The following is an 11,899-nucleotide window of genomic DNA, read 5'->3' as shown; positions in this document are numbered from 1 at the left end:
AGATATTTACTCAGAAGAGAGATGAAAGTATTACTTGATATGAATGCATATTAATTTTGGAATGGTACAATGAGTTTAATACATACCAGAAATGCTGGTGAATAGCCACGAAGGTATAATGTTGGTGTTGGTGATGATGATGCTTTTGTCTCTAAACCCTTTTGTGGATGAAGATAGCAATGTACCATTTGATGAAATCACTTTCTCCTTCCCATATCCAAAGGGTTTGGGACCCCCTCCATTAATTTCACACTTTCTTTTGCCTCACTCTATACACATTACAGCAATAACCGGTGAGAAAGAATCAACAACTACAACTACTAAATCTTCTCAGGGAACAAAATAGGACTATTTTCCAGAAATGAGAGGTTCTTTTGAATTTAAGAAGAATGAAACATGTGGCAGAAAAAATAAAGAAGCAAGAGTGATACATCATTATATTTGGTATACTAGAAAAGCTTACTAATTCAAAATATCACTTCTATTAAATTATTCTCAAATATTGTGCAAATTGCTAACATATGTCCATATAACAATTAATCCATTTTAAAATATATAATTATAAAATAGAATTTTGAGCAAAAACCTTAGAAAAAACACTTTTCTTTGAAATCACAATCTGGACTTCTAGTGTGAAATATGATGACTACTCACCTTTGTAGGTTTATTTTTGGCATATAATGTAAGATAACTAACTCAAGTTTACAATTTGTTAAAATTTAAGAAGAAAATTAAACTTGAATATTTATCTAAATAGTAGAATTCCTTTAACGATTTACATAAGTAGAATTTCTACCCCTATTTATAAAAAAACATATTTACATGTAAATCGTAAAATTCTTGCTACAATTTATAGAAAGGTATTAGTGACACATAAACTATGGAACTTTCCCAACGATTTATAAAGAGCTAAATTTGTACATAAATGTGAGACCAAACTACCAATTACATTCTTAAGTGTGTATTAATTATTTATAAATTAAATAATTCACAGATAAAAGTCTAAAATTTTGTCTAAAAAAAATAAATAAAAAATATTATTTTTTAATAACAATTAATATTTAATCCAATATTATATTCGAAGATCCATTTTTTTTGGATTACCTGCATAATTTTTAACTAAGTCGCGGTTCCACAAGGCAACATGCAAGTTCTACACACATGTTATCGCTGTGTCAACTTTAATCCACTCCTATATAAAGAATCACTATTGTGATAACAAAGAAGGTTTTGGAAAGAATTAAAAAAAATTGAAAAAGAAAAGAATACCTACAAATAATTTGTAATAAAAAATATTGAATTTTTTATTAAACAAATTTTTTAATGAATTTGGATTAGTCTAGTTTATTCAATTTTTAAAAATATTATCTATATAAATAATAAGATTAATATTTGTACTCGTCAATAAATATACTACAAAAATTTATTCTCATCAAATTAGTTATGTATATAAAATGGGAGTCACTCAAATAATAAAGACGTCTAAAATATATATCTTTTTTTTAAAGATCTTTTTTAGTAATTAAAATTTAACATATATAATTGATTAAATCGTATTATTTTTGTCAAAATTAGGCCAGACAAATTAATTTGATCAAAAGAATGGTAAATTAAATTTTGAACTGATATAAATTAATAATATATTTTATAAAAAATGACTATAATATTCTTATTATAGAAAATGACAAAAATACTTTTATTATATATATGAATTTTGAGAATCATAAATTCTAGCTCTTTACTTCTCTATTGTCATAGGGTTAGGATTTCGAATTTTCAAAATACATATATATAGGTTAGGAGTATTTTAGTCATTTTCTATAATAAAGATATTATAGTCATTTTCTATAAAAATAATATTAATTTAGATCGATTTAAAATTTGATTCACTATTTTTTCAATTATATTAAATTGTCTGGCTTAATTTTAATAAAAATAACACGGTTTAATCAATTATATGTGTTAAATTTTAATTACTAAAAAATATTTTAAAAAAAGAAATATATACTAAATAATACATATATTTATATATAATTATACGATAATTGATTATTTGTACATATAATATTTTTAAAAATTGAATAAATCAGACTAATCAAAATTCTAAAAAAATATTTAGTATAGAACTCAATATTTTTTAGTATAAATTATTTATATCTTTTTCTATGATCTCCAAATCATCTTTACCATCACAACGATGATTCTTTGTATGGGAGTGAATTAAAATAAAATTTTATTTGCAGAAATTGTTCTGCAGGTCGTCTATCTGAGCGGCGACCTGTGTACCATCACATAATGAACCTAGTTAATTATTTACAAGTGATCAATTTCTATTGCCATTATGTTTAGTTAGCACCGCTATAACCAAATACCATTTCTCTCGTTGGCACATCTTTTTCATTCTTTTCACAATCCGAATGATTTCTGTACCTTATAAAGTATATATATGCTTTGGAAATCGGACTTGTAGCAGAATTTTTATTTTTCAACAAATTTTTCTTTCACTTACTTTATTTTTATTAATGAATAGTAAGTTAAATAAAATAATTTTAATTATTGTTTTATTATTTTTTAAAATTTAATTTGGTAAAATTTTTTTAAAAAATACTTGTATTTTAAAAAATTACATTAACTTATATTTATTAAAATTAAAAATTTAATATAATATCATATATTAATAAATATCTAAATTTATTTTTATATTTACGTCTATAACACTATTTTTAATTTTAAAAGTTAGTTTAAAAAGCATAATTATTATTATTTGTATTCATTAAATTTTTTTAGTTTGATTTAATAAACATAAATTTTATAATTAAAAATTAATTTTTAAAAGTTAACTTTGATAAGCTCCTTTTAAAGAATAAAAATTTTACTAACCACTAATAATATATTTATACTAGTATCCGACCTATTAGAAATATAATCATCGGATAATATAAGTATGTGAAATCTTACATAATAAATCTGTATATGAAAATTATAAAAAAAGAAAAAGATTTGCAGAGTGTAAAAAATATATATTCTTTTAGTCACAAAAAATATTCTTTTTAAATTTTATAGACAAAATCTTTTAAATACTGTGAAAAACATTTCAAATTATTTTTTAACAATTTTACTGGTAAAAAAAAAAATTTAATACATAAAAAGAAGATTTTATTATTGTATATCCAGAGCATTTTCGTTATTTATTTAAAAAAAAATTGTATACCTACAAAAAGTAATGACGTCCATATCACCATAAATAACTCCCATATTATTTAAATATTTCATCTGGCTGTAATTGAAATATTAAGTAAATGACCAATAATATTATCCAAAGATTTAGGTTCTCACAAAAAAATCTTTGTAAAATACAGAAATATTCTAAAATATATTAAAGGTACATTTTTTTTTATAAAATTTGATTAGTTTGATGTCATCATCTTCTCTGAAAGAAAATTAATGAAGATGGTTATGCTGTCAAATTTGACAAGTTGAAGGTTTTAATTTACTACATGTTTCTAGGAGTTATAGAATCATGTTTGAGAAAGTCAAAAACAACAAGCTAAGCTTAATAAGATACAACTATATGCAAGTTGTATGCATCTCATGGCCACCATATATTGATGCATGGTTATATAATGAAGATCATAAATTAATATGAGTAGTCAAATTGAGAGTTATCACTCTCTCGCCACTACGAAAGTATAATAGATTAACAGAAATAAAAAATATGAATTATTATTATTATAATTATAGTATTATTTTTTTCTTTAATATTATATAAGAAGAATATTAGGAACCAGAAAGTTGTATGATTTATAGTCATCAATTAATCATTATTAGTGTTTTCAATGGTGAAAATTCAGATGCATGTGAAGTCGATTGTACCTGAGTTTCTACCGTTTTTAATTATGTGAAATTACATCTAATAATGTGATATTACTCATTTTTTTGCTAGTTAAGTGTTTGTCAAATTTTAATAAAAATGCTGGACACTAACCACGATGAACCGAGGTGAGAGATAGAGAACGGTGGGATTCGGGTGTCATTTTAGAAAGTGAGAAAGTGAGAGTGAGAGAGTTGGAGAGGGATGGGATAAGTTCAGATAGCCTAAGGAGTTTTTAATCATTTCAAATGATTAAATTACACAGTTGGTCCCCATACTTTTACTAAAATTGCAAATTGGTTTTTGTTGTCAAACATGTGCAAGTCACATGTTCAAAATAGAGAATATTCTGAGAATATTCTATTAAATCAAATACTTTTTGAACGGCGGAGACTAAATTACAAATTTTAATTCTCTTTAGGGATCAAATTATAAACTTTTAAAGTGTAGAGACTAATTTATAATTTCACTAAAAGTATAAGGACCAACTGTGTAATTTAACATATAATATTTCTTCTTCTTAAAATATTATTACGTTATTGTTAAAAAAATTATACAAAGATTAACTAAAAAATGCTATTTTACGAGAATTTTGTTACGGAGCTTTTAACTAAATCACATTCTTCATTAAAGCCATAAATAAAATTTACAAACAGAGAAATTTATATAGAATTTTCTTATCATAGGAGATTAAAATAAATACTGAAATACATTATATAAGTAGATGAAATAATTGAGAAGCTTTTACCTTTCTACAAATACAGAGCTGCCTAAGTAAAAACTTTCTTTTTTTTCATTTGCTTTATGTTTTTTGAAATTAAAACTTTTTCAAGCTTTGATAAGTGGTCAAAAGTCTAACGACTTAATTGACCAATTTTACCATTGACTTGAATCGTTTTCCAAATTCTAGGCACCTAGAATGGCCATTAGAAACATGATTAAGAGCCTCCATCTCCTCCTGCTGCTTAAGTGTGTCATACAAAGGAGCATTCCTAGTCTCAGGAATCCAAATGCTCAAAACGCCACTAGCAATGGACAACACCCCAAACACTATAAAAGAAAGTGATGGGCTCAACCGGCCCACAACCACGAGCAGCGGCGCCACCGACCCCCCAAGCATTGCAGTTTGCCTCAACATTGAGACAGCAAAGTTCCTCACATTTGTAGGAAACAACTCCACACAATAAATGTACAAGATATCATAGGCCAAGGAAGAGCCCATAAACCCAACTGCCTCAACAATCAATTGCCCCCAGTTCCCGCCAAATTTGTCACGCGCCTTGGAATTTGAATACCCCTTTGAGAATATTAGGCATAGAATGCAAGAAACGCCTGCCACGTAGGATGAAACAGAGAATAACAACCTTCTTTTAGAAAATCCCAACAGAAAAGAACCAGCAAAAACAGCAGGGATTTCCATAACCGCATTTATAGCCACCGAGACATAAAGATTGAAATTCAAATTCCCCATGTTGAGTTGAACTCCGTAGTAAACAAATCCAACCCCAAACCCAGCAATCATAACAAGAACCATTCGTTTCGCAGCCCATTTTGTGGTCCAGAGATTCTCTCTCTTGTTCGAAATTGTTCCGGATTCTTCATCCTTCAGTTCAGAAGGATTTGCTAAGGTTAGATTCTGAGGGAATTCGTCTTTGCCGTTTATTTTGGCGAAATATTTCAGCACTTTCAATGCATCTTTGCTTCTGCCTCTTATTAGAAGCCACCTTGGGGATTCAGAGACCCAGGGGAGTATTATGATTGCGTATCCCAGGGGCAAAATGGACAAGAATTTGTACAAGTTCCTCCAATTTGTTCTGGTTGGGTATGCCAGAAGAGGGAGTGAGAGGAATCCAATTGTGTAGAAGAAGAAGCTGTATTGGCCGGCTTGGCCTCGCCACTTGCGTCCGACTGACTCTGTGGCGAGGACAATGCAGCTTATGCCGATTCCCGATCTCGCAAACCCTGTTGCGAATCGGAAGAAGGCATAGGCGTAGATGTTTGGGGAGTAGGATGTGGCAAAAAATGTTATGGAGGTTAAGATGCATGAAATCATCACTGCTCTTTTTCTACCAAGCCATGTATCTGCTAGGTGCCCAAATATAGCAGACCCTGAACCAAAATTTGAAGAACATGTTATTTAATGTTGTTACAAAGTAACTAATTAGTTAATTACTAACACAATTCATGTTCACAGCATCATTACTGTCTTTGTATTACATGCTTGTGTATGGCCAAATTCATATCCAATAATTCACTTTTGCAATGGGTGAAAAGTTTATTACATGGAACCAATTATTTTCGCAATTCAGTTGAGTCCAGAAAAGGGGATATAAAATCACCCCCTTTATGCAGATCAACACATGTTTATAACCAAAGATCAGAAAACCCTGTATCCTTTACCTTTAGTACAAAATGCAAGGTATTTGTTTATGTGTATATAAAAAATTAATCATCACGTATTTATCTATAAATATATGTATTGTTTTATATACTTTTAATGTATATTTTGTATTCTAACATTTATACAAATGACTGACTTTATAATTAATTTTTTTGTACACATATTGACATTAAATATATACCAAGCATGGGAACTATATTATGGTGATATATGATATCCTATATTAAAAGTATAGAGTAATGATTTTAGTATATGTATATTAGCATAAATGAATAGTAATTAAGATTCTAAACAAGTATATACCTAAAAGAGAACCAAGGAAGTTGACAGAAGCAGGAACAGCAGCAAGAAACTTCCTATCACATATAAGTCCCCATTCAGCTACGGTGGAGCTTCTATCTCCACCAACCCATTCCCAGCTCCCAGGCACCAAGCCACAAACAGAACCGCCGTGGCCAGCGGCGCAGTACACCCCATTCTTGCACCTCCAAGAAGGTGGCTGTGCATCACTGAAGATTGTGACCAATGTGCTATGTGCATCAAATATCCATGCAAATGAAACCACAAGCACATGCAAGATTTGGGATAATCCAAGTGAGCCTACATAAGCTTCCACAACTTCATCCACAGTTAGCTCAAGTTTTGTGCCTTCTTCACTTTCCACTAGGGTTGTGCCTCTTCTTCCACGACTCTCTTCTGATTGATCCTGTTCCATGATGCTTTCTGCAATAATCAAAACACAATGGAAATAATTAATTATTATTAGTGCCTATTGTTTTGCTCCCTTCCTACAATGCACATACACTCTTATTTATAGTGTTATTGTGCTCTCATTCTATATTTCTAGAACATTAAAATAAAGTTGCAACAAAAATAAAATACATATAAATTAGACATGGGTTTTGTTTGTTAAAGGTCTCCTCATTAAAAGCATTAAAGACATAAAAGTGGGATCTTCTAAACATTTTCATTAATTCGTAGTCATTTAATATTAAAGGTTGTTTTTTTAATATAATGAATTTCTAGTTTTTTTTATCGTTAGATAGTGTCCTAAGTTATCACAAATTTCAAAAGAAAAACAGTACTCTTTTTCAAAATATTAGTTGTTTTGTATCTTTAGCAATTTAGTTGTGGCTTTATGTTTTCAAAAAAAAAAAAAAAATACTACATAACTAATAAAATTTATTATTTTTATTTAATAAAAATATTTTTATACTAAAATAAATCCTAACTTTAAATAATATAAAAATAAGATGTTAATCTAAAATATTAAGTAATATTAATAAAAATACGATGAACATTAAAATTAATCCTACAAAATAGAAAAAAAAAAGTCTGTTTAATCCGCACGCACTGTGTTTGATGTGCGAGCATTGCCAGAAAGAGGTAGATCGGGTTAGTGGGACACCTACCATTTAAAAAAAAAAATGTTGTAATACTAAATTTAAATATGTTATTTAGAATTTTTTGAATTTTAAGTTATTGAACTTTGTAAGAATATCATTTATATTTAGAATATTTTATTTTGTTATTAAAATACAATATATAAACCATTGAATCTTAGAGTTGGTGTTGTTTTCATCTTACGTTTTGGTATTCATCAATTTTTTTAGTTTAAGTTCAGGTTAAATTAAAAAATTTTAATGTTAGTTCTTTAACATAAAAAAAAACTTGTTTCTACTAAAATTTCATTTTATATCAAATGTACTTTTGGAATTACATGGCTGGTTGTTACTCTTAATAAAATGAGTAACATGATAACATTAAACTTAATAAAATTTGATGTCATATTATGGCCCTGCCGTTTGCACAGAAGTGGATTATTCTCGAAAAAAATAAGTTTTGAGAGTTGGAGATTGGTATCAATGAAGAAAAAGGTACATAAGTATTGGCTAGTTGGATTTTTTTCGGTGATATAAATTATATGACTACGTAAAAATGATGTCATTTTTCACAATAAGATGATAGAGATAAGAGATTGCGTAAAAAAATTCTTTTCATATGTTACAGAATGGTGTTTTAAATAACTCATGTTGATGGTAATATTAAAAATGACAATAAATTAATATTATTAATGTTCTAATTTTAATTTTTTTGTTTTTGTAATATCTGATTTTGTTAATTCATTTTAGTGTATTAAGCTTTTTTTGTTAAAAAAAATAATAAATAATTATAATCATTTAGAGTTAAGATATCTATATAAGCATGATTCATTTCAATTTTTTTAAAAGGATAGAGGATCCATTTAAATTTCACATAAGTAGATTCTGTATGATAATCCTCGTGACTTATATTTTGTCATAAATAAAAAATTAATTATTTTTAAATTAAAATAATAAAATTCATATATAATAAAATTATAAATTTAATTAATAATAATTAATTTTTTAATTTATCACTTTATCCATCTTTTCACTTGTATCTAAATTCCTAAAAAAATATTTAGAGTAATTTCAGCCGGAGTGGGCTGATATTTATGTGAATTTTATTCGTAAAGTTAAAAATTCAACTCTTTCAATTTTGTTGACAAATTCAGAAAAAAAAACGTATTATTTATCCTTCTAGATTTTAAGAATTGGGTTGCCGCCTAACCTTTTCAATCGGAATTTTTTTTTTAAATATTGATGTTTATTGTTTTTCTGGTGTTCATGTTACATCTACGTGGAATCAGCAAACGTGCCTTATCCATTTCTTTTTCCCGTACATTGGTTGTAAGTTGTAACCTCACGTAGAAGGATGTTATAAAATACGGATAATGTACCAACTTAGCTTACTCATTTTTGTCCAAAAGTACCACTGCATGTTCTAAAATAATGTGAAGATTTCTAAATGAAATTCCTACAGCTAAAAGAATTTGAGAGAATCCAAGTAACAATATTTAATTTGAAACTTATCTCAAAAAATCTAACGACATACATGTGTGCATCAAAAATTGATTCGCTTTAATAATTAAAATTTTGGTGATTGAATATAACACAAAGAAAAAAGACCTAAAAAAAAGAGTAGTATTTCTCTCTAATAATAATGTCTAAATTATTAGGAGGCAGTAATCACTCTAGATACACTTGCTTGTTTAAAACAGTAATCTTAACCATTAAATCAGCTGCTCTGTTTGCTGTTCGCTGGATGAACACTAAAGTAGCTGTCCAATTGTGCTGGAGCATCTCTTTGATTTTGTCAAGCAGATCAGAGTCATTCTTAATCATGCTGGTTATGCCTCGCAAAACAAGAAGAAACGCATCAAGATTATCAGTTTCCCATATGACCTCTTTGCACTCGCAATCCCAAGCCATAATAAGCCCTCTCCAAATAACATAAAGCTTACAACAGAGAACACTAGAAAAAAGGTATACTGACAGAACAACCTTTTATCCAAATTTCCATGCTGTCTCTAATAATACATCCAAAACCAGCTAATTGCTCATTTTCAAAAACGCTTGCATCGCAGTTCACTTTACAGACATTCATTGGAGGTGGTTCCCAGTTATATTTCAAAGAAGAAGGAATAATATGTTTTTGGTTGATAACAACATTAGAGAAATCTCGAGCAGCATGTTTAACTAAGTGAACAATTTTCTCCTTATTCCATGGATCATCTTGGTGGAAGATGTCATTGTGTTCCTATCCCTCCAAATCCACCAAAAGGCCGCTGCAAAGAGAAACTCATTTTTGTTGAGGTTAGAACGAATCCAAGACACAAAATTTAAACTAGAGTCCTCAGCGGTCATTCCCAAATTTAAGTTAATCCAAATTTGACGAGCTTTTTGGCAAGTCCTAAAGCAGTGGTTAATATCCTCTAGAGCAAGATAACATCTCTGACAAAAATCAGAAGTAGAAAGACCTCTTTGAAACCGGTAACTAGCTGTGGAAACTCCGTTGTTGAGGTAAAGTCAGAGCAGACACTTTATCTTCTCCGGTATTCTCAAGCTCCAAAGCCAAAGCCAATTTTCATTATCATTCCAGTCAAATTTCTTCTTCAATAACCATTCATACCCGCTTTTAGTCGAGTAGGTGAGAGTATTTGAGTTTGTCCAAAACCAACCTGTTTTATCTCCTGCCTGCTTGATAGGATCAAAAGAGCATCAAATCAAGTTTAACTTCTTCCAGAATCATTGTGCAAAGAATATTCCACCGTCAATACCCATGGTGCCAGATATCTTCTAACTTTAAGTGAGAATCAGAAATGTGCATAAAAGAAATCAAAGAAAATACTTTCATAATTAAAATGTTAAATACTTTCATTTGATGGAAATATTTAAAACTCAAAACGTAAGTTAATATATATTCTTAGACTAAATTAATTTAACTAGATTTAAAGCACTCCATTTATTCAAAACTCTACAAGATGTTATGTGTGAGAATTATGAATCATTCTATGAAAAAAAATCACAATAATAAAATACATATTAAAATTTTCTACTCTATGTTGCAATTATTTATTTTAGAATACTCTAGAAGAGCCATGATACATGGCTTGAATTCTTAACGCAGAAAAATATTTATAAATAATAATATTGATGAATAATGCAGAAATTAAGGGTAGCTGCAGAAACAACAATCAACTATAATTTAAGGGATTTTGCGAAAGATACTTGTTAAGTTCCTCAATTAAAAATGTTTACATGAAAAATTACAAAATTTAAGTATTTGTTATGTATTTATCAAAAAAAAAAAAACTAACAATGGTATTAGTTACTTTGGCACACTTTTCTTCATAGCAGTTTGTATTTTTTATTTTAAATTAAACTATTATTATCATTAAATATATGCAGGATTAATTTTTTTAGATTGTGTTTGAATACTATTTCTGAGATATAAATATAAAATTAGTAGAGATATAAATTTACTATTTGGTTGTGAAAATAGGGATAGAGGTACAAAAAATTTCATGTCTCAAAAAGACATAAAATAAATATTCATTTTTAAATTTTTTATCTTCTACACATAACAATACATTTTTCGTTATTGATCGTGCAAGTTTTTCAGACTATGTGTTATTTTATATGAAGGCTCTAAATATTTGTGTGTTAGAGGTCTTTTATATCAGAAGTATATATATATATTATGTACTTTGTGATATGATAAATGCCAAAGAAGCTTAATTAACTTAAGAAGAAAAAGATAGATAAATTATGTGAAGAGAATTATTTCCACGTGATGAATTTATTGATTTATAGGTGGCTCTTTTTTAATGACCATACTAAAGAAAGTTCGTTAAAGAATAGGCACCACAACTTATAGAAATTGGGTTACCAATGTGGACGGTAACAATAAACTTAAATATTGATGATATCAACATATACACTATAGTCCTACAAATTTAAAGCACATACTTACTCACTTAAGCATCATAATTTTGGGTAATTAAGCTTATGAAATACCTTTTTGATTTGTGGTTGAAGTGTAACTCGTACAAACTAAAAAAACTTAAATGATGGAAGGTGTTGGTAAGTTCGGTGAAGCTATATATCAATAAAATAATGATAGATAGTTAAAATATATTATAGATAATAAAAATATATGATCAATAATAATATTTGTATTTATAAAAGAGTGTGAATTACTCTTTAGATTTAATTAAATAATTAATTTTTTTATAATTATCTTTTTTATTTAATTACACAAAA

At 28.0% G+C, this 11,899-nt stretch overlaps 1 protein-coding gene across 1 annotated transcript; it reads right to left on the bottom strand.

Moving 5' to 3' along the window:
• Window positions 1–4,676: 4,676 nt before the first annotated feature.
• On the bottom strand, window positions 4,677–7,028 carry LOC107490730 (organic cation/carnitine transporter 1-like). The gene is made up of 2 exons (XM_016111539.3): window positions 6,576–7,028; window positions 4,677–5,980 (listed from the first exon to the last, which is right to left on the bottom strand). Exons 1-2 carry the CDS (start codon window positions 6,985–6,987, stop codon window positions 4,734–4,736), a joined length of 1,659 nt encoding a protein of 552 aa, XP_015967025.1. The 5' UTR covers window positions 6,988–7,028; the 3' UTR covers window positions 4,677–4,733.
• Between the last annotated feature and the right edge of the window lie 4,871 nt (window positions 7,029–11,899).

Source organism: Arachis duranensis, chromosome 5, assembly GCF_000817695.3.
Source record: "Arachis duranensis cultivar V14167 chromosome 5, aradu.V14167.gnm2.J7QH, whole genome shotgun sequence".
NCBI lineage: Eukaryota > Viridiplantae > Streptophyta > Magnoliopsida > Fabales > Fabaceae > Arachis > Arachis duranensis.
Note: the sequence above shows the minus strand (reverse complement) of the source record. Positions and strands in the feature narration are given on the sequence as shown.

Excerpts from the sequence above, each read along its gene's own strand:
- LOC107490730 (XM_016111539.3), bottom strand. The coding sequence starts at position 6,987 with ATGGAACAGGATCAATCAGAAGAGAGTCGTGGAAGAAGAGGCACAACC. Across the intron at positions 5,981-6,575 it reads CTTCCTTGGTTCTCTTTTAG|GGTCTGCTATATTTGGGCAC; the intron begins GTATATACTTGT and ends ATTTTGGTTCAG.